The 23,969-nt window shown below is 40.4% G+C and overlaps 1 protein-coding gene across 7 annotated transcripts in view; it reads left to right on the forward strand.

Moving 5' to 3' along the window:
- Positions 1–23,624: 23,624 nt before the first annotated feature.
- The window catches only part of TNRC6A (trinucleotide repeat containing adaptor 6A), a 101,185-nt gene continuing 100,840 nt past the window's right edge, over positions 23,625–23,969 (forward strand). For 2 of the 7 annotated variants that reach the window (XM_046665722.1, XM_046665723.1), the window contains exon 1: positions 23,631–23,810. In XM_046665722.1, coding sequence (XP_046521678.1) covers positions 23,806–23,810 — 5 coding nt within the window. In that variant the 5' untranslated portion in view covers positions 23,631–23,805. Of the gene's footprint in view, positions 23,811–23,969 lie in introns of all 7 variants that reach the window. The other 5 variants (XM_046665730.1, XM_046665729.1, XR_006889304.1 and 2 more) reach the window with 4 other exon arrangements.

Genomic DNA, 23,969 nt, shown 5'->3' on the forward strand with positions numbered 1-23,969 from the left:
GCTTATCAACCGGCTGATGTTGCCAGTTGCTTATCTAATATCCGTTCTCCTCATTCTTCCCCACTTCGTTTTGGGCAGGACTGTGCCCAAATACCTTCTCATCTTTCCTTGAAGCTATTGGTAGCCATGTGAAGACATTCTTGCCAATGAGATGTAAGCAGAGCTTTGCTGGAGATATGTGGGACGGCTTTTGCTTTTGCATTAAAAACGCACACTCGAAACTGGCCCTCCCCTTTACCCATCCTCCTTCTTTCTGCCTTGGTCACGGACTTGATGGCTGGAGCTGAAGCAGCCATCTTGTGGCCATGAGAATCACAAAGACACAGACTTGGATAACATTAAAATCCTGAAACAATGGCAGAAAATACATACATCTGGGTATCTTTTGATTTCTTTCTTTCAAATCCTGTTTTTAATGTTTGTTTATATGCTTATGTCTCACATGTGTGAGAAAAACAAATCCTTGTTGTTTAGGCCCTTATTAAAGTAAATGGTGATCCCTGGATCTACAATATCAGCATCACATGGGAGTTTGTTAGAAATGCAGAATCTCAGGTCTGCCCCAGATTCCAAATCAGAATCTACAAGATCTTCAGTTAATTCATAGATCCATTACAGTGTGAGAAACCATGGTTTCAGTAATCATAAGAGTGTGGCTGCATGCAATCTAACCAACACGAAGAGGTTGCCTGGCCCTACAAGATTGGATAGGCACCATTTTTGGCATCAGCCGTAGCGGGAGATCATTACAGCCAGTGGCGTGGGAGAGAAGGAAATTGCAGGGCAGCCAGGAGGACTAAGCTGTGGCACCTTTTCCAGATATTTATGAAGTACTTATATGGTGTTCACTATGTTCCAGGTACTGTTACAAGCGCTATGCCAATAGTAGCTTATTTAATCTCCATGGCAACCCTTTGGCTCATTTCATGGATGAACAAATCAAGGCACAGATAGGGTGAATCACAGAGTTGGCAAGTAGCAGAGCCAGGATAGGAACCCACGCATTCTACTTCTGGAGTCTCTGCTCCCTTCCCTGGGGTCTCCCCATAGTCTTTGGGGAGAATTTTAAGGAAGCCAAAGAACCTGCAGAGAGAGTAGGATGTGTACGAGTAGGCTTTCACATTCCGATTTCCTCCCGGCTAGTGTGGTTTGGGAGGCATGGGCCCCCATTTATCTCATGTAATCTTCACCGCTTCATTCCGTCGACACACACTTGTTGAGTGCCTGGTGTGTGCCTTGAACTGGGGATACGATGAGGAGCAGCTACTTCACCTGCCTCCACGGACCTGTAGGGGAGACGGACAGGTAGAGTCCCGAGGTGGCGCAGTTCGTCCTGTGAAGGAGGTATATGCACAGTGGGCAGCGCTGTGGGAGCAACGGAGAGGGACGCCTACTCCCGGGAGGCCAGCAGGAGATGGAAAAGAGCCAGAGGAGACCTGAAGGATGCCGAGGAGACCTTCAGGCAAAGCCGGGTTGTGGAAGAGAGGCTGCTGAGGGAATAACTAATACAAAGGCCCGGAGATGGGCAAGAAAGCACCACGCTGGAGGGCCACCCATACCATCTCTTCCACAGCCAGCCCTGAGGGGGTAGATGTTATGAAGTCCCATTTTACAGATGTGGAAACTGAGGCTCCAAGAGGCTAAGCAGTGTGCCAAATGTTGTGTTACACATCCAATAAGTAGCAAAGACAGGCTTTAAATCTAGATCTGATGCCAAAAGCTGTGTTCCTTCTACCACACTTTATCCTGCCCCTTCTAGAATCAGGGACCTTATGCCTCCGGGGCCAAGAGACTTTGGCCAGCGGTAACCCCAGTATCTGGTGATAGCTGGGATCAAAAGGTGTCCCCGAGGGTTCCCTCGCACTCTTCTCTTTTTCTTACTGCTGTCCTTACCACTCGTTGGCTGCGGGTCTCCAGGATGGAGGCGATTGATTGCTGTGCTCAGTAACTAGGTTCAAGGTGATGGGCTGTGCCTGTTAGGCCTGCCTGCTCCAGTGAGAGGCTGGCCCCGGGGAATGTCCCACATACGTGTCTCCCCCCGCCACCGATCCCTGACCCCCCACCTTTAGCCATTCTCCACACGCCAACCTGTTAAACATCTTTTCTAGCTTCTTTAACAAACCGCTGGTCTCCTCCCCTCTCACGTTCTCTGGTGGCTAACAAGGGGACTGACACATTATCAGACAGATTTATCTCTGCTCTTTGGATTTATTTGTCATTGACCCAATGCCCTGAGGCTGCCAAATGGAATCTGGTCATCGCAGGCTGAATTAATGAAAGCCTAGGGCCCAGGACCAAGGAGGTGGACTCGGATCAGCCCTCACCTGGGAAGAACATTCAGTTCTGGGAGGAAGGTTGCTAAAGGCAGGCAGTTCTGAGGAGTCTGTCCAGAGAGTGCAAGGCTCAAAGCCAGAGCGTGTGAGTAACATTGAAAGAATCGGGTTGTCTGGCCTGAAGCAGCGATGACTCAGGAGGAGATGGCTCCCAAAAGAGGCTGCAGGGAACTGCAGGGGAAGCTTCAGGAGCCGGGGCTCACTGCCCCTTCAGAATTTGTTCCTCTGCTGGCAGCTGGGCCTGCGATGCTCCGGAGTCCCCTCGAGCTCCCCTCTCACCCTCTTCCTAAGTTCGTCTAACTTTCCCCTCTCCTCAAACCCACGCCCTGCTCTCTCTTCTCTCATTTTCACAAATGATTTTGCCTTCTCTCCAGAGAAAATTGAGGCCAGTAAGAAAAAATTCTCTGCAGTATCAGCTAATTAGCATCTGAACTCATCCTCTCCTCCTTCCCTCTGGGCTCAGGGAAGAGAGACGAGACTCCTTCCAAGGCCATTTCTTCCTCCGACTCTGGAGTCCGTCCACCAACCTTTTGCTTTTTCTTCAACATCTCCTCCTGTGCTGGTTCTTTCTCCTCCTCCTATCCCAGAAGCCCAAGTCTCTCCTCTCCTAAACAGACAAGCCTCCCACTGCCTCCACGAATCAGCTTTTTTCTTATATCCCCATGCAGGTAATCTTGACACTTCCTCTTCTCCCAGTTTCATACATAAACTCTATCAGATCTTCAAGTCATGCCATAATCTGCCAGTGCTGTTTAAGATATTGTAGAATATTAGATGGAACCATATGAAATTGCAATATTTTTTTTGCTAAAAGCTTTATTGAGATATGATGCACATACCCTACAATTCGCACATTTAAGGTGTACAATTCAATGGTTTTTAATATTTTCACAGATTTGTATAACCATGACCACAATCAATTTTAGAACACTTTCATCACCCCAAAAAGAAACCCAATATCCTTTAACCATCACCCCCTATCTCCCAATCCTGCCTCCGTGCTCTAGGGAACCACTAATTTACTCCATTTGTCTATGGATTTGCCTATTCTGGGCATTTCATCTAAATGGAATCATATAATATGTGATCTGTTCTGACTGGCTTCTTTCACTTAGTACAATGTTTTCAAGATTCAGTCAGCATGCATCAGTACTTTATTCCTTTTTATGGCTAAATAATATTCCATTCAATGGATGTACTATGCTTGTTTATGCATTCATCAGTCCATAGACGTTTGAGTTATTTCTACTTCTTGACTATTATGTGTAGAACCACTAAAACATTTATGTGCAAGGTTTTGTGTGGATATATGTCTTCATTTCTCTCGGGTATATACTTAGAAGAGGATTTGATGGGTTATATGGTAATTCTATGTTTAACTTTTTGAGGAACTGCCAGACTATTTTCCAAAATGGCTGCACCACTTTACGTTCCCACCAACAGTGTATGAGGATTCCAATTTCTCCACATTTTCGTCAGCACTTGTATCTGTCTTATTGCTTTTAGCAATCCTAGTGGATGTGAAGTGGTATCGCATTGTGGTTTTAATTTGCATCTCCCTAATGACTAATGATGTTCAGCATATTTTCATGTGCTTATTGGCCATTTGTATATCTTCCTTGGAGAAATGTCCATACGGATCCTTTGCATATTTCTTATTTGAGTTACATGTCTTTTTTATTATTGGGTTGTAAGAGTTTCTTATGTATTTTTTCTAGATAGAAGTCCCTCATTAAATATATGGTTTGCAAATATTTTCTCCCATTGTATACGATATCTTTTCATTTTCTTGGTAGTGTCCTTTGAGGCACCAAAGTTTCTAATTTTGATGAAGTCCAATTTTCTGTTTAATTTATCTATTTTATTGTTATTGCTTATGCTTTTGGTGGCATATCTAAGAAACCATTGCCAAATCCAAGATCATAAAGACTTGTTCCTACGTTTTCGTTGAGAATTCTACAGTTTTTGCTCTTACATTTAGGTCTGTGATCCATCTTGAGTTAGTGTTTGTACCTGGCATGAGATAGGGATCAAACTTCATTCTTTTACATTTGAATATCCTGTTGTTCCAGCACCCTGTGTTGAAAAGACTGCTCTTTCCCCCATTGAATTGTTTAACGTCCTTGTTGAAAAATCAATCCATCATAAATGTAAGAGTTTATTTCTGGATTCTCAGTTTTGTTCTATTGATCTATCTGTCTATCCTTATGTCAGTATCAAACTGTTTAATTACTGTGTTTTGTAGTAACTTTCGAAATAAAAAAATGTGAGTCCTCCAGCTTTGTTCTTTTCTAGATGGTTTTGTCTATTCTGGGTCCCTTACATTTCCATATAAATTTTAGGATTGGCTTGTCAATTTCCATAAAGAATATAGCTGGAATTCCAATACAGATTGTGTTAAATCTCTCGATCCTTTTGAGAAGTGTTGCCACTTTAACAATTGTCTTGTGAATGTACTTCCATTTATTTCAACTTTCTCTAATGCAATTGCTATTTTTGTAGTTTCAAAACAGTTGAATATTGGCAGTTTGGGATGGTTCAACCTAATATATAGAGAAGAAAGTCTTTCAAATTTTTCCATAAAGCCACTGTGACATTGATACACAAACCAGAATCCAGGAGCATCAGTAAACCATAATGCACTGCAACCCGTTACCAACAAAGTTGGTGGTTCCCTGTGGGGAGGGGCGTAGGGCGCCAACTGGGAGGTGGACGTGGAGAGCTCCTGGGGTGGAGTCGCGTATGTGTATTCACTTTCCTGATAGTTCTTCCGGCTTTGCACTTTTCTGGCTGCATCTTATACTTCCATAAATAAATGAATAAGTTTATTTAAACAAACAAAAAAGCTCAATACTACAGTTGGGGTTATTCCAAGAATGCAATGCTAATGATTGATACTTACAGAGCATTTACTATGGACCAGGCACTGGTCAAAGGACCTTGTATATGTGTATTCATTTAAATCTTGCAACAACCCTATGCCTTAGGTGCTATTGTCGACTGTTTTATAAAGGAGGCATCAAAGACACAGAGAGGCTTTCTAAGAAACTTGCCAAGGTCACACGTATAGTAAGTGGGAGATCTGGAATTTAAACGAGCCAGCCTGGCCTTTCAAACTCTACGTTATACGGTCTCTCTACTGATCTTAGAGGAACTCTTAATACTGGCTAAAGGAGAATAACTATGCTACTCTTCTTAGAGACTAACAGGATATTTAGTAAAATTCCACATCCATTATTGACATGATAAAAAACATGTTTAAGTTTAAAAATGCATCCTGTTTAAGGTTGAACACTAGAAGCATTTTCCATCATAGTCTGGAACAAGATAGGAGAAATATAGTGCTGCTATTATTTAACATTATTTTAGGTGTACCAAGATTAAAAAAGAAGAAGTTTAAGAGTTCTGAAGTGGAGACAATCTGATGACTATTTGCAGGTAATATAATTGCATATCTAGACAATCCAAGAGTACTATTAGAAAATCTCTTATAAATGATGAATTAAGTCAGAAACGTAGTTGGTTATAAGATTAATATCCAAAATCAGCAGCATTTCTATGTTTCAGGAAAAAAGCTAGAAAAAAATGGAAGAAAATACTGTACTTAAAAGAGTGCCAAAACCCACTATTACAACATCAGCAACAAGAAAAACTGAAGGAAAATGAAAGAAGAAACAAATGAAAATACATATCCTATTCATTAAGAAGAAGATTTAATGATGTAAAGATGCAAATTTTCTCTAAATTAACCTTTATGTTTAATTTTAGATCAGTAAAAAACACATTATGAGATTATTTTGGAAGTAGACTCACTGAGTCTAAAGTTCAAATGGAAAAATAAACAAATGAGGCTAGCTAGGAAAATTCCAAAAAAAGAAGGTAATAAAGAAGGATTAACCCTAGTATGCATTGAAGCATATTATAAAGCTGCATTTATGAAAAAAGTTTGGTACTGGTGCATGAAGAGAAAGGCAGATTATTGAAACGGATTAGAATCTAGAAACAGACCCAAATTCATCTGAGAAGCTAATATATGGTAAAGCTGTTTTTCAAACCAGGGAGGAAAAAATAAATTTACGCAGTACAGTAGTCGGCATTGGGGTAATTGTCTAGCCATTTCGAAAAACATAAGTTAAAGCTGGATGCCTATCTGATTCCTTACACCGAATAAATTCCCGATGGATAAACAATTTAAATGTAAACAAATGAAACAAGAAAAAAACCCCGAAAACATGGACATAAACACACACATACATAATTTCGAGTTGGAGAAAGTCTTTCCAAGTAAGACACAAAACTCAGACACTAAAAAGGAAAAATTAATTACATAAAATTTAAAACAATTTCATAGGATAAAAATAGCACAAACTAAGTTAAAAGGTAGGTAGCAAGCTAGAAAAAAAGTGTTTCACAATGCTGGTTACAGACAAAAAAATGTCCTCAATATACAAAGAGCTCTTAGAAATAAAAAGGAAATATGAATAGCTTTAAAATTGGACAGAGAATATGAAGATGAAGTTCACAAAAAAGAAATAGAAATCGCTTATAAACACATGAAAAGTTTCACAACCTCACTAGTGACTAAAGAAATACAAATTAAAATGAGATAACAGATTGGCAAAGATAAAAATGTTTAATAGAGCCCAAAACAAGTAGGAGGAAATAGACACTTTCATAAATTTCTGGTGAGGGTATGACTTGGCACAATCTCTTTGACAGGCAACTTGGTAATATTTATCACATTTTAAAATGTTCAGGGGCCAGCCCTGTGGCCAAGGTTAAGTTCAAGCACTCTGCTTTGCCGGCCTGGGGTTTCACCAGTTCGGATCCTGGGCACAGATGTGGCACCGCTCATCAGGCCATGCTGAGGCGGCATCCCACATGCCACAACCAGAAGGACCCACAACTGAAATATACAACTATGTACTGGAGGGCTTTGGTGAGAAAGGAAAAAGAAAAGATTGGCAACAGATGTTAGCTCAGGTGCCAATCTTTAAAACATTCATATCCTTGACCCAGCTAGTCCACTTCTATAAATCTATGCCACAAATATCTCAAAAATATGAACAAAGGTATAAAAGAATGATTTTTTTTAACAATCACAAACTAACAAAAATTGAAAGTATGGAAAAAAGAACTTTTATTTTCCTGAACTATTTGAGAGTGAATTGCTGACACAAATCTGAAAATAGACCCAAATACATGCCACATCACCCTGGAATAAATTAGTGTCTATTTCCTACAAGCGAGGAAATTCTCCTACATAACCTCAATACAGTCGTTAAGTCAAGAAATTGACACTGAACTCATCTAATCCTCAGACCCCTGTCAGGTCCATAATTATCTTGATAATGTCTTTTTAGCAAAAGATCCAGGTCAGAATCAAGCATTGCTTTCAATTGTTTTATCTCCCAGTCTCCTTCAACCAGGAGCAGTTCCTCAGCCTTTCCTTAATTTTCATAACCTTGACACTTAAAAAAACTATAGCCCATGGGTCTGGGCCAGTGGTGTGGTGGTTAAGTCCGTGCACTCTGCTTCGGCAGCTGGGGTTCGCTGGTTTGCATCCTGGGTGTGGACCTACACACTGCTCATCAAGCCATGCTGTGGTGGCGTCCCACATACAAAATAGGGAAAGATTGGCACAGACTTTAGCTCAGGGCCAATCTTCCTCAACAAAACAAATTACAGCCCAGTTATTTTGAAGCATTAATGTCCCACAATTTAGCTGGTCTGAGGTTTCCTGAGGATCAGGTTCAAGTTATGCATCTTTGACAGGAACAGCACAGGAGTAGAGCTGCACTCTCACTGCATCCTACCAGGCAGTGTGAGATTTTGAAGCATCCTGTTCCTGAGGATGATCACTTCGGTCACTCGATTAAGTGGTGTCTGTCAGCCTTCCTTAATGTAAAGTTACTCTTTTTCCCTTTTAATTTATAAGTGTCTTGTGGGGGTGTTTTGAAATTACATAAACATCCTTCATCCTTGTCAAGATTTTTTTTGGAAACAGCTTTATTGTCTCACATATTAAAGTGTACAATTTGATAAGTTTTGATGTCTGTATACAGCTGTGAAACCATCACCACAGTCAAGATAATAAAGATATCCATCACCCCCAAAAGTTTTCTCCTGCCTTTTTGTAATCTTTCCCTCTCACCTTTCCCTGAATCTTCCCCATCCCCACGCAAGCACTGATCTACTTTCTATTACTATAGAATAAGTTGTTTTCTAGAATTTTGTAAGTTGAATCATACAGTTTGTATTTGTTTTTGGTCTGAGTTCTTTCTATCAGTGTAATTATTTTGAATTTCATCTATGTTGTGTATACCAATAATTCATTCCCTTTAAATGCTGAAGAATATTCCATCATATGGGTATACACCAATTTATTTATCCATTCTTTTGTTGATGGACAATTGGGTTGTTTCTAGTTTTGGGGTATTACAAATGAAGCTTCTGTGAACATTCATGCACAAGTCTTTGTATGGATAAATGCTTTAAGATCTCTTGGGTAGGGATCTAGGAATGTAATGGCTAGGTCATATGGTGAGTGTGCTCTTACCTTTTTAAGAAACTACCAAAATGGTTTTCCAAAGTAATTGGATAATTTTATGTTTCCCTCAGCAGTGTATGAGAGCTACAGATGCTTCCCCTCCTCACCAACAAGAGTATGATGAGTATTTTTAATTTGGGGCATTCTTATAGGTGTGTAGTGGTATTTTATTGTGATTTTAATTTACATTTCTCTAATTACTAAAGATGTTGGGAATGTGTCTATCTTATTTACGGAAGTGTCTGTTCAAATCTTTGGCCCATTGAAAAGATAGGTTGTTTTCTTATTATTGAGTTTCGTGGCTCCTTTATGTATTCTAGATGCAAATTCTTTATCAGATTTGTGATTTGCAAATATTTTCTCCCAGTTTGTGCCTTGCTTTTTCATTCTCTGAACAGTGTCTTTTGAAAAGCTGTACTTCTTAATTTTGGTGTTTTATGGATCGTGTTTTTGGCGACTCGAAGTCATTGCCTGACCCAAGGCCACAAAGATTTCTTCTATTTTCTTTTAGAAGTTTTATCGTTTTTGTTTTCATATTTAGGTATGTGATCCACTTTGATTTAACATTTGTATATCATGTGAAATATGGGTTGAGGTACTATTTCCTTTTTCTTTTTTAAAGATTTTATTTTTCCTTTTCCCCTAAGCCCCCTGGTACATAGTTGTGTATTTTTAGTTGTGTATCATTCTAGTTGTGGCACGGGGGATGCCGCCTCAGCGTGGCCTGATGAGTGGCGCCGTGTCCGCACCCAGGATCGTACTGGCAAAACCCCAGGCCGCCAAGCAGAGTGCGCGAACTTAACCCCTCAGCCACGGGCCGGCCCCAAGGTACTATTTCTTGCATATGGATATCCAGCAAAAGTTATTGACAAGACTATCTTTGCTCCACTGAACTGTCTTTGCATCTTTTGATGAAAATAAATTGACCATATGTGTATAGGTTTATTTCTGGGCTCTCTGTTCTGTTACATTGATTTATTTGTCTATCTTGATGCCAAGACCACACTGTCTTCATTACTGCAGCTTTATCACGCCTTGAAGTCAGCTTGTCTACTTCCTCCCATTTTGGGTTTTTTCAAGGTTGTTTTGGCTATTCTATGTTCTCTGCAGTTCTATATGAGATTTAGAATCAATCTGTCAATTTTACCAAACAAAACAAGTCTGTTTAAATTTTGATTCTCATCACATTGGCTATACATCAATCTGGGGAGAATTGACATCTTAACACTAGTGAGGTTTCCAATCCATAAACATTATGTATCCATACATTTGTTTAGGTATTCTTGAATTTCTCTCAATGTTTTGTAGTTTTGTGTACAGGTTTTACGCATTTTGTCAGACTTATCCTTAAGTCTTTCACACTTTTTGATGTCATTGAAAATGGTTGTAATGTTTAATTCCAATTTCCAATTGATCATTGCTATCGTATAGAAGTGCAACTGATTTTCGTATGTTGCTTGTGCATCCTACAACCTTGCTAAACTCACTTACTAAATCTAGTAGTTTTTCATAGATTCCACGGAATTTCCTGCATAGATCATCATGCCATCTGTTAATAACACAGTTGTACTTCTTCCATGCCACTCTCGTGCGTTGGCTAGAACCTCCAGAACAACGTTGAGTAGAAGACGTACGAGCAGACATCTTTGTCTTGTTCCTGATATTAGAGGGAAAATAGTCACTATTTCATCACTAAGTATCATGTTGTAGAATTTTAGTAGATGCCTTTTATCATGTTGAGGAAGTTCCGCTCTATTCCCTGTTTCTTTGTTAAATCAGGAATGGATATTGGATTTTGTCAAAGCTTTCTCCACATCTATTGTGATGATCACATGGTTTTTCTTTTTAGTTTGTTAATATGATGAATTACATTGATTGCATTTCTGGAATATCACCATCTGGTTGTGGAATATTGTTCTTTTTATATATGGTTGGATTTGTTTTGCAAAAATTTTACATTTTGTGCATTTGTGTTCATTAGAGATATTGTAGTTTTCTTTTCTTGCAATGCCTTAGTCTGTGGTACTGGAGTAATGCTGGCCTTATGCAAGGAATTGGAAAATAGTCCCTCCTCTTTAGTTTTCTGGAAGAGTTTGTATTATTTATTTTTTAAATATTTGGTAGAATAAATGAAGCCATCTGGACCTAGAGTTTCTTCATGGGAAGGTTTTTAACTACAAAGTCAAATTTTCAAATAGACGTAAGACTATTCAGGTCATCTATTTCTTTTTGAGTGAGTTTGTAGTTTGTGTCTTTCAAGGAATTTGTCCATTTTACCTAAGTTGCTGAATTATTTGGCATAACCTGGTTCACAGTATACTCTTACTGCCATTTTAGTATCTATAGAATTTGTAGTGGTAACATATCACTTCACTCATTTCTGACACTACTTTGTGTTTTTCATCTGTTTTCCTAGCTAGAAGTTTATGAATTTCATTGATCTTCTCAAAAACTAGTATTTGGCTTTATTGCCTTTTCTCTATTATTTTTTGTTTTCTGTTTCACTTATTTCTACTCTGATCTTTATTATTTCCTTTCTTCTCTTTATTTTGGGTTTCATTTGCTCTTATTTTTCTAGTGTCTTAAAGTAGAAACTGAGGTCATTGATTTAAGATGTTTGTTTGTTTGTTTTTAAAGATTTTATTTTTCCTTTTTCTCCCCAAAGGCCCCCAGTACATAGTTGTATATCCTTCGTTGTGGGTCCTTCTAGTTGTGGCATATGGGACGCTGCCTCAGCGTGGTTTGATGAGCAGTGCCATGTCCGCGCCCAGGATTCAAGCCAACGAAACACTGGGCTGCCTGCAGCAGAGCGCGCGAACTTAACCACTCGGCCATGGGGCCAGCCCCTAAGACGTTTGTTTAATATAAATATTTAGTGTGCTATAAATACCTCTGTAAATAGTGCACTAACTACATTCTACAAATTTTGGTATGTTATGTTTTTGTTTTCCGTTATTCATATACTTTAATTTCCTTTTTGATTTCTCCTTTGACCCTTGGATTATTTAGAAGTGTGTTGTATTTCCAAATATCTGGGTTTTCCTAGATCTCTTTCTGCTATTTATTTCCCATTTTATTCTACTGAGTATGAGGATATATTGCGTACGATTAGAATTCTTTTTAATTTATTGAGGCTCTTTTATGACTCAGAAAATTGTTTATCTTGGTAAGTGTTCCGCATGCAATTGAAAAGAATGTATATTCTACTGTTATTGTGTGGAGTGTTCTATATATGTCAATTAAGTCAAGTTGGTTGATAATATTGTTCATATCCTTACTGATTTTCTGTCTACTTGTTCTATCAATTATTGAGATCTTTGGCTAAAATTGTAGATTTGTCCATTTCTCCTTGCAGTTCCATCATCTTTTGCTGTATTTTGAAGCTCTTCTAGCCCTTCTTTTTTTTTTTTTTTAAGATTTTATTTTTTTCCTTTTTCTCTCCAAAGCCCCCAGTACATAGTTGTGTATTTTTTAGTTGTGGGTCCTTCTAGTTGTGGCATGCCGCATGCCGCCTCAGCATGGCCTGGTGAATGGTGCCAGTCCGCGCTCGGGATTCGAACTGGCAAAAGCGTGGGCCACCAAAGCAGAGGGTGTGAACTTAATCACTAGGCCATGGGGCCGGCCACTCTTCGAGCCCTTCTGAAGCTGCATAAACTTAGGATTGTAATGTCCTCTTGATGAGTTGACCCATGATCACTATAAAATGACACTCTTGCCCTGATAATATTCTTTACTCTAAAATCAACTGTCTGATATTAATATAATCTCTTCACCTTTCTTTCGATTAGTATTAGCTTAGTTTATTTTTTGCATCCTTTTACTTTTAGCCTATTTATGTCTTACTATTTAAAGGAGGTTTCTTGTAGGCAGCATGCAGTCGAATCCTTTTTTATCCAGTCTGACTATCTCAGCCTTTGAATTGGGATGTTTAGACTACTTACATATGACGTGACTTGGTAGATTTTAAATTTGCATTTTGGCTATTTGTTTTCTATTTGTTCTTTTTTCCATTTTCCTTTTTTTCCTGCATATTTTTAGTTGAGCGATTTTTATGATTCCATTTTACCCCTTTGTAGAATGCCAAGACCATTCAGCGGTTAGAGGATAGTCTTTCAACAAATGGTGCTGGGAAAACTGGATAGCCACGTGCAACAGAACAAGTGGATCCTTACATCATTTTACCCCTTTCTTGGCTTATTAGTGATAAGTCTTTATTATGTTATTTTAGTGGTTGCTGCAGGGTTTACACATATATACATTCTTAACTTATCATGGTCTACCTTTAAGCAATAGTGTATATGTTGGTAAATAGTCGTCACAACAGTACCTCCATTTTTGCTGCCCCGGATTTTGTGCTATTGTTGTCTTATATTTTATTTCTACATATGTTGTAAACCCCACAATACATTTTATCATGTTTATTTTAAACAATTATCTTTTAAAGACATTTAAACAATAAGAAAAGTGTTTTTCATATTGTCTGTGATTTACTTGTGTAGGTACCCCTGCAGTGCAGTTTTTCTCAAATTTGGAAAAATTTTTATCATTTCTTCAAATATTTCTTCTATTCTCCTATCCTCTCCATCAAGGACTCCAATAACACATATATTAAGCCTTTTAAATTGTTCTTCAACTCACTAGTGATGTTTGTTTAATTTTCAGTCTTTTTTTCCTATTTGTTTCATTTTAGGTAGCTTCTGTTACATCTTCAAATTCTCTAATCTTTTTTTTTGCAATGTCTAATCTGATGTTAATCTCATTCAGCATATTTTTCTTCTCTTATGTTGTAGTTTTTATCTCCAGAAGTTTTAATTAGGTTTTAAAAAAAAATTATTTTGGGGGCCAGTGCAGTGGTGTAGTGGTTAAGATTGCGTGCTCTGCTTCAGCAGCCCGGGGTTCACAGGTTTGGATCCCAGGCACAGACCTACACACTGCTCATCAAGCCATGCTGTGGCAGTGTCCTATATACAAAATAGAGGAAGATTGGCACAGATGTTATCACAGCAACAGTCTTCTTCAAGCAAAAAGAGGAAGATTGGAAACAGATATTAGCTCAGGGCCAAACTTTCTTGCCAAAAAACACAAAAAACAAGAACAAAAAATATTTTCCAGTTCTCTACTTAACCTTTAGAACATACAGAATACAGTTTTTCTTTGTTTGTTTGTTGGTGAGGAAGATTTGCCCTGGGCTAGCATCTGTAGCCAATCTTCCTCTATTTTGTATGAGGGTCACTGCCACAGCATGACTGATGAGTGGTGTAGGTCACTGCCCAGCATCCGAACCTGCGAAGTGGAGCACACCAAACTTAACTACTACGCCATGGGGCCAGCCCCTGGAAAATAGTGGGTTTTTTGTAGGGTTTTTTTAAGATTTTATTTTTCCTTTTTCTCCCCAAAGCCCCCCGGTACATAGTTGTGTATTTTAGTTGTGTGTCCTTCTACTTGATGCATGTGGAATGCCACCTCAGCATGGCCTGATGAGTGGTGCCATGTCCACACCCAGGATCTGAACCAGCGAAACCCTGGGCCACTGAAGCGGAGCACACGAACTTAACCACTCGGCCATGGGGACATCCCTAAAGTTTTGTTGTTTTTTTTTTTTGAGAGATTAGCCCTGAGCTAACATCCATGTCCACCTTCCTCCACTTTATATGTGAGACGCCTGCCACAGCATGGCTTCCCAAGCGGTGCCATGTCTGGACCAAGGATCCAAACCCGTGAACCCCAGGCTGCCAAAGCGGAACGTGTGCACTTAACCACTGCACCACCAGGCCGGCCACTGGAAAACAGTTTTAATAACTATTTTTATGGCGTTTCCTCCTAATTTTAGCATCTGTGTCATTTCTGAGTCAATTTCAATTGACTAATTTTTCTCTTCATTTTAATCGTATTTTCCTACTTTTTTGTATTTCTGTTAGATGCCAGACATTATGAATTTTACCTTGTTGGGTGTTGAATATTTTTCTGTCACATAAATGTTGTTAAGTTTTGTTCTGGGATATAGTTAAGTTACCCAAAAACAGTTTGAAACTTTTAGGGATTTCTTTTAAACTTTATTGGGTAGTACAAGAGCAATGCTTGTTTGGGGCTAACTTTGTCCCACTATGGATGCAAAACCCTGCTGGGTATTCCATCTGATGCCCCAGGTTGTTTACTCTGGCTGTTGGGAACAGGAACTATTCCAAGCTCTCTGGGAGCCCTCATATTGTTTCTTCCAATCCTTTTGGGTGGTTCTTTCCCAATCTTGAGTAGTTTTATGACATGCATGTACAGTTCAGTTCTCAGCTGAAGACCCAACCATGACTCTCTGTGGATCTCTGGAGCTCTCCATCCGTGCAGTTCTCTCCTCTCTGGTAGTCTGACCTGTGAACTCTAGCCACTTTGACCTCTCCAGACTGTCAACTACATTGTCTCAACTCAGAGAATTCGCTCTGCTTGGGTTCCCCTTTCCTCTTCCACTGTATCGTTGCCTGGAAACTCTCCCAATCAGAAATCTAGGGCAATCATAGGGTTCCCTTCATTTGTTTCCCATCTCTCAGGGTTCACTGTCTTTTATTACTTGATGTTCAATATCTTGAAAACTGTTGTTTCATAAATTTTGTCTGTATTTTTAGTTGTTCAAGAGTGCTGGTGAATATAGTTTTGGTTGCCCCGTCTTGGTTAGAAGTGGAAGTCCTTGTTCCTCATCTAATGTTTAAAGGATGAATGATATACATTTGTCTATACAGACATACAGTTTCCTACTTTAGTGACTGGGTTATAATCCCTTCTACCATTATTTATTTTAATGTTTAAATTGTCCTAAATTTGGTCAGTGGGTATAAAAATTTTTAAATATAAAAATGTTTAACGCAGCATTTCTCCACCAAAATTAATGGACTGAGAGCAAAGGAAGTTGGCCCTCAAGGAGAGGCAGGATGCCATTATCACTTGTTCCATTCAGAGAAAAAAGCAGGGAAACAACAGATTATTTTAGCAATAAATGTTGCCCTAGTAAGAGGCAGAAGTACTCACTTTATCCTCAACAAAACAGTGAAGGTGTCTGGTGGGTCTGGTGGGAAACAAGAGCATCATGGAAAGAATGTTGTTTGCATCTGTAAGATAAAGCAAAACGAAGCAAATCTAAGAAACAAAACGGACGTCTAGGATAATCTAGTTCTTGCTGGTAGTCAAGATGGTAACAAGCTAGTGACTGGGAAAACAACCATGCACCTTGACACATGTTATGGAACTGCTTGGAAGAAAAACAGTATTCACTCCTCATCATTCAAAAAATAGTAATTTAATGTTTAATTCCTCCTGGGCACAGATCTAGACACTGGGGTGCAACACTGAACACAACAGACGCGTCCTCACTCTCAGGGGCCTTACATGCCAGCAGTGCCTGGAAAAAATGAGTTATCTCACGAGAACATGTGAGATTCCAGCCCTAAATGTTCAAGAGGTTCTTTCTAGAGGGCTGAATTTCCACCTGAATGGGAGGGGACAAGAGTCAGGGAAGTTTAAGTTAGTATTGGTACTTGAGTACCGTTCACGTGATTATTAGTTACAGAGAATCTCAGGGAAGGCTTGCCAAAGGAGGTAACATTTGAACTTGGCTTTGAAGTGGGAGTTTGTTAGGTAGACATAATAGGAAAGGGGTTCCCCTCAGAGGAAATAACATGTGCAAGTCGTATAGGCATTGAAAAACAAGAGAAGATAGCAACAATTCAATAGCACTGGAACACAAAATAGAAATTCTAAGAAATGGGGCAGGTCAGGTAGTAAGAGTTCTCGAACAGCCTTTCATACTAGGCAAGGGGTTTCAGTAGCGGTCTATAGAATACAGAGATCCATTCAAAAATTTTAAGCAGCTGCAAGACCTGATCAGATTTACTTGTTAGAAAGATAATTGTGGTGGCATTGTGGATATTTGGATAGAGGGAGGTGAGCAAAGCATGGAAAAATCACTCCTTCACTTAATAGGTATTATTAAGGGCCTAATTTTTACTAGGCATTGTGCTAGATGCTGCAGATACAGGAGAATAAGACAGATATGGTCCTTGCACTGCTGGAGCTTACAAAGACTCGGGAGAATCAAAGACTAAACAAACAATGACAGAAATACTGCATCACAAATGTAATCATGCTATGAAGACGAAGTAGAGGATACCTTTAGAATATGTGACTGGGAGACCTAATGGCGTCAAGGCAGGTGGTGGTCAGAAGAGTCTTTCCTAAGGAAGTTACACAGGGGTTGAGAGCTGAAGGATGGTTGGGAGCAGTCTGAGTGAAGGTCTTAGAAAATGAAAGAGCCCTGCTATTGTTTGGAGCCTGTGAGCGAGGGGAATGAGTGGAGATAACATTGGGGAGACACTGAAGACGATGTTAAAGATATTAGGCTTTGAATCAAGAGCCCCGGAAAGCCTTTGAATTATTTTAAGCTGGAGAGTAAGCTGAGTAAGTTTTCATTTTCAGAAAAATCACTGAGGCTGCTCTATGGAGAATGGTTTCAAGAGGCAAAGAGTGAATGTGTACAATGCCAGCAAGGATGTGGAGCAAGCAGAACTCTTCCTGGGATCGCAAATGGAGCCTGGTGTCACCATTTTAGAAGCATTTTATAGCTTCTTATATAGTTATGTATACACTTATCCTGTGATTCAGCAATATAAACATTCCTAGCTATTTATCCAAGAGAAATAAAAACATATGTCTACTGTCCACAAAAAGACTTGTACAAGAATGTTCATAGCAGCTTTATCCATAACAGCCCCAAACTGGAAACAACCCAAATGTCAGTGAACAGGAGGATGGTAAACAAACTGTGGTACATTCATTCAATGGAATACTTCTCAATAATAAAAAGGAATGAACTTCTGAGACATGCAACAACGTGAAGGACTCTCACGGATGTTATGTTCAGCAAGAGAAGCCAGACACAAAAGGATATGTATGGGATGACTTCATTTATATGAGGTTCTAGAACAGATAGTACTAATTTTCAGTGATAGAAATCAGAAAAGTGGTTTCCTGGTGTTGGGGGCGGGCGCAGGGAGCAGATGAGTGATGGAAAGTGGCCAAAGGGAATTTCCTGGGGGTCATGGAAGTGTTCCAAAAATTGATTGCGGCAGTGTTCCATGGGTGTATTTATTTGTCAAAACTCATTGAATTTTTCACTTCAAATGTGTGTTCTTCATTGTATGTAAACTATGCCACAACCAGAAAAAAAGAAGAAGAAAAGAATCTGTGGAGTTTTCAGGGTGTACTGGGGGTGGCAGTGGAGAAGCAGAGGAAGGAAAGAATGGGAGTGAAGTTCAGATCGGAAACAAAATAACTTATTGATGCACCGATGAGGGAGAGGAAGGAATCAAAACTGACCCTTAGGTTTCTGGCAGGGGAAGCTTAGTGACTGGTATTGGTATACTGACCTGGGGAAAACTGACCCTTTGGGGGCAGGTTTGCGTGTGGTGGGGAGAGATGGACAGAGAAGGAATAAGGAGGCTAAATTTTGACCTGTCAGTTTGTGTGGCATCCTGTGGCCCCATTACGCTACACTTAATCCTACCTTTCTAGATTCTTCACTGGAGTATCAGACTTCCTTAGGACTCCTTCCTCTGCTCTTTTCTCTCTCCATAGCAATGGTTCTCAACAAAGTAATACTTTACCTCCACTCCCCACAGAGGGTTGGGGAAACCACTGAAATGCATTCGGTTGTCACAAAAAGGTGGGGGGTTTGCTATGACGATTCAGTGGATAGATGCCAGGGATGCCGGACAGCAATGGTCCCACGAAATGGAGAATTGCCCCGCTCGCTGGAAATTCACATAGGCAAAAGGCATGTTTATAATTATCTGAGGACCTAACACCTTACTTTTTCAGTTTTAATATACCCTGAATTTCCCATAACGCAATTACCATATAAATTGAGGGGGAATTGTTTTCTAGTTGTTCGGAACTTGACCGAGAGTTGTTCTCTATTCCAGGTAAATTACGTCTCCAACATCACGATCGTTCTTGGTGTGTGAGTAATCAGTTCCACACTGCTGCGCCATTCTGCATTTGTAGGAGTGATTCCGCACATAGGCGTCAGCATCTGCCTACTTTACTGTTTTCCAGTGTAGACATTCCCGAACATTTACATAGTGAAAGGCACTTTATTATACTTACTTTTCTTTTCTTTCTCCTTTATATCAGAGATAAGTCATTACACATGATTTTTAAGTCATGTGTGAGGTAGATTATATTTTCTATGATTCTATATTTTCTATGATTATCATGTTGGGATAACGAGGGGTAGTGTTACAAAATATTTCTCATCAAAAGGGGCCGCAGGGGCTAATATGGTTGAGAAAAGCAGATCTGCAATGTAGTGGTTAGTGATCTGGGCTCTGGAGCCGAATGGCTTGGTTTTACCAGTTACTATTTAGGTGACCTTGGGCAAGTTAATTATTGTCATCTGTAAAACGAGTATAACATCCCTCCTTCATAGGGCTGTGTGAGGCCAACAATAATAATTAGTTAACATTTGTAAAGCACTTAGAACAGTTTATTACTGGCACACAAGTATCAAATAAATTTTAGTTAGATAAAATAAATATACTCTCTCCAGGAAATCGCACTCATGTTTATGTGTTCAATTTCCATTTATACATTATTGTGGAAAATTTTCTAAATTTAAAAATATTTTGCATCAGCTTTGCCTAGAAAAATACATATACATCTCAAGATGGCATTTGGTAGAGACTTGGGAGAAAAATATGCTTTTCTTTGATGTATATAATTTTCCAAGTATTAGACGAGTCATTCACCCTTCTCAGTAAGATAAAGAAGAGAGGGTTGGAGAACATTTATGTTCTGGTAAAATCAGAAACCAAAGGAACAAAGAACCCAAGGAAGAAAGACAAGTGGAGAAAAGGTCTCATTTAGGTTTAAATTTGTGCAGCATCTGTTTCTTATTACGCTCAGTAAGAAGCAAGAAGCTTCCTGAGATAGTTAGAGATTCTTTGCAAGCTATTCCATAAAAAGTTATTGTAGGAAAGGCATTTAACGTTATATACAAATTCTTGAACTGTAAACTTCAACCATGAGGCATGCGAAATATTCTAATATTCACTTAATCTAGGGAATATGCTTGTTGTAGGAAATGGCTTTGCTTACACAAATGAGCTGAGTGAATGAAACCCATTACTCTACAGAGGACCTTGTTTCTGGTTTGTTCCTAAGTGACTAGACAAGCAAAATAAAAATGGCGGCTCCACTGGATGTAAAGCCAAATATAATATGAAGCCTGTTTTCATTGACAATGAGGATGCACAAATTTAAAACTCCAGCCCAAAACCCTTCCCCTGCTGTTCCCTGGGTCCTGAGTTGGCTGCCCCCATCCTTCAGCTCTCAAGTGAAGCTTTACATTTTCAAAAAAACCTTCTTCGACCATATAATCTATGTCATACTCCTTTGTTTTCACACTTTCTTAGAGCAACAGTTCTTTCCTTCTGTGCACTTGTCATAGCTTGTACTTACACAGTTCATCATTTGCTTAAAAAAATCTGTCTGCCACATTAGACTTAATCCATCAGAGAAGTTCCTCACGAGTGCCAAAAACTGGGCCCTAGTACAGTTCCTAGCACACAGTAGGTTCTCAATAAATATTTGCTGCAAGGGCAAATTATCATTTTGGCATTCTGGGGTACACAGGTGAGATATGGGCTAAAGATAGGAATGTGAGAGTCATCTCCAGTTAAACAGTATTTAAACACAGGAGAATGGATGAGATCACCCATCCTGAGAAGAAAGTGGAGATGAGACAGGTAAAGTCTGGAACAGAGCCTTGGGGATCTCCAACATTTAATTATTAGAAAGCAAGAGATGCTGGCAAAGGAAACATAAATAGGAATGGCTAGAGGGGTCAAAAGAAATTCAGGAGAATGTGCCAGTAAGACAGCCAGGAAAACTAGACCTTCCTAAGAAGGTGGGAGCGGTCAGTTGTGGCAAATACAGCTAAGAAATAAATCAAGATCAGAATAGAAATGTTACCACTGAGTTCATGGCTTCAAGGTCGTTCGTGACCTTGATAAGAGTGATTTTGGGGGAGGGGTGGGAGATGTCAGCTCAGAGTGGGGTGGGAAAGGAGGTGAGCAGCTGAAAGCAGCTGGCGTAGAACACTTCTTCAAGAAGGTTTGCTGTGAAGGAGAACAAAACAATGAAGCTGGAGAGGAATGAAGCATCAACAAAGTTGGTTTTGTTTTGTTTGCATTTTTTTAGTGGAAATTACTAGAATATGTTTGTATGGTGATGGGATATGTTCGATATAAAGAGAGTCTAATTACTGAAAAAGAGAAAGAATGACAAGAAGAGAAGATCCCTTAGTAGGTTCCTGAGAAGGAGTCAGTGCTGAGCTTATATTGTCATTCTTCTTTGACCTACCCCTATGCACCAAGTTTAAGTAAGAGAGAATTTAAAAAGTGATTAGTATGACTTCATAACGCAGCAGTGGAGGGGTCATATGGGACATGTCAAACCACTCTGGAAAGAACTTCAAGAAATCATATCTTCTCAGCTTCCTTGGGGCTGGGAATTAGTTCCAGAGTTTCTCAATCTTGTGCTGTTGGCGTTTTGGTTCACTCTTCTTTTTTTTTTTTTTTTTTGAGGAAGATTAGCCCTGAGCTAACATCTGCTGCCAATCCTCCTCTTTTTTCTGAGGAAGACTGGCCCTGAGCTAACATCCGTGCCCATCTTCCTCTACTTTATATGTGGGACGCCTACCACAGCATGGCTTGCCGAGCGGTGCCATGTCCGCACCCGGGATCCGAACCTGCGAACCGCGGGCCGCCAAAGCAGAAAGTGTGCACTTAACCACTGCGCTACCAGGCCAGCCCCATGGTTCAAATACTCTTGTGTTGTAGGAGACTGTCTTGTGCATTGTAGGATGCTTAGCAGAATCCCTGGCCTCTACCCACTAGATATCAGTAGCATCCAGTTGTGACAACCAAAAACCAGACATTGCTAAATGTCCTTTGGGGTGCAGATGTGTGCAAAATCTCCCCAACTGAGAACCGTTGAGTTATTCAAACTTACAAAAGTCTAATAAATAGAATCAACTAATCTTACCTGTGTAAATGTTGATAAATACTACTGTTTTTATTGCCTTATGCTGTTGTGGAAAATTATTCATAAACCTGCTATGAAAATATATTCTGCTATACACACATGTCAGTATTTTTTAACTCCTAAAGAGATACTATAACACAATTTTTAACATTTTAAGTAGAAAGAACAATAAAAGAAAACCAAACCAAATACATGTATGGATGAATCGACCTTAGGGATGATGGCAGGAAACAGAAAGTCACTAGCATTTACGGGTGCCCCTACATTTTACATTTTGTAAACTTAACTTAAAACCCCCCCTTTTTTTTTTGACATGCTCATTGTACAAAAATGAAACCAAACCCTCCCCCCCCCAAAAGCCAGATGCATTAAGAGAAGAAAATTAAAAACCTCATAACGTGATCAGTTAACATTTTGGAGCATAAGCTTTAGGACTTGCTGTGCATCCATCCATTCATTTATTCATTAATTTACTTATTACACATCTCTCTCAGAGGACAGGGACTGGGCAGTCAAGATTTTGTGTCTTTTTAATGGGAGACACTTGGGCATGTTTTCAAGCCAGTGGAAGGACCATTTAGAAAAAGGAAAATGGGATGATGCAGAGTGAGATTTCTGAGAAGAAATGAATTTTAAGCAGAGGAGGAATTATCTTTAAGAAAAAAAAAGCGTTGTGAGAGGATAGAAAGAATATGCAAATATTACACAGGAGTATATGTATCTGATTGTATCTACATGTATGTATATTGCTGTATCTACCTGTAGATATGTATGTATCTACATGTAGGTATTTTTTAACTTTACACGTTTGTATCTTACTGTGTCTACATGTTTCTCACCATGTGAGCTACTTTGGAATGTGCTTTTTCACCTATTCTATTGTAACCATTTTCCCCATTCCGTCACTCTTCCTCCACATCATTTTTACAGTTCCCTAACGCATGCCAGGAGTTCAGCCACCTCCTAATGTTGGACATTTTAGCCGTTTACAATTTTTCACCATCATCAATGCTGGGACTTAATATCTTGGTGGTGAAAAATTTGTAGATATCCCGGGTTATTTATTTTCTGAATGGAAATTTGGGCAAGTGGAATTGCCGAGTCAAATGGTCTGCAAAATTCGGTAGCTAAAAATCGCTTTTCAACCTCACGGCCCGCCTCAGGTACGCGTTCTTTACCTGAGGAGGAAACACAGAAGCAGAGGGGTTAAATAACTGGCCCAAGGTCAAAAATAATTAGAAGTGATGAATTTCAAAAACCACGCGGGCTCATCATGCTGCGGCAGGGATAGTATTTGCGGTTCACGGATTTTTCTTTCTTTCTTTCTTTCTTTTTTTTGGTGTGTTTCAGTGGGGGAGGGGCCGGCTGGCAGGGAAGGAAACTTGTGTCGCAGCAAAGAAGGAGGACGGGAGGGACTCGAGTCAGATCAGAGCCGGCCGCGGCGAGAAAGGCTGGGCTCGGGGCTCGGCGGGCCCCCCAGCCGCTCTGCGGGACGCCTCGGAAGCTGTGACCCCCCAATAGGGGGGTCCGGCTGGGGGTCGCGCGCCGCGCCCCGGCGGTTGCCAAGGGCCTGCCCCGTCTGCAGGTCCAGTTGCTAGGGCCTCCATCTTGAGGCCGCCGGCCGCGGCGCCTCCGGAAGAGGTTGCCGAGCGGGGCATTCACTTCCGGTCTGGGGCCTGCGGCGGCGGTGGCGGCGGCGGCGGCAGCGGCGGCAGCGGGTCGGTGTAGAAAATGGCGCTGGTGCAGCGGCTCGGGCCTCTCCCCGCGGCGCTGCGGAGGGCTTGAGGCTCGCGAGCCTCACTCGCCGCGCCCCACTTGCTCGTGCACTTTACACACATGAGGTGAGCGGGGCGGGGGTCCTCCCTCCGGGCGGGCGGAGCCTCGGGCGCTGCCGCAGGGCCCGCGACCGGGGACGGCGGCGGCGGCGCCAGGCGTCCCGGAGACCTCGGGCCTTGGCGGGGGGCGCGGGCGGCGCCGCTGCGGAGGCCGGCGGGAGGCCC

Source organism: Equus quagga, chromosome 7, assembly GCF_021613505.1.
Source record: "Equus quagga isolate Etosha38 chromosome 7, UCLA_HA_Equagga_1.0, whole genome shotgun sequence".
In the NCBI taxonomy this organism is placed as follows: domain Eukaryota; kingdom Metazoa; phylum Chordata; class Mammalia; order Perissodactyla; family Equidae; genus Equus; species Equus quagga.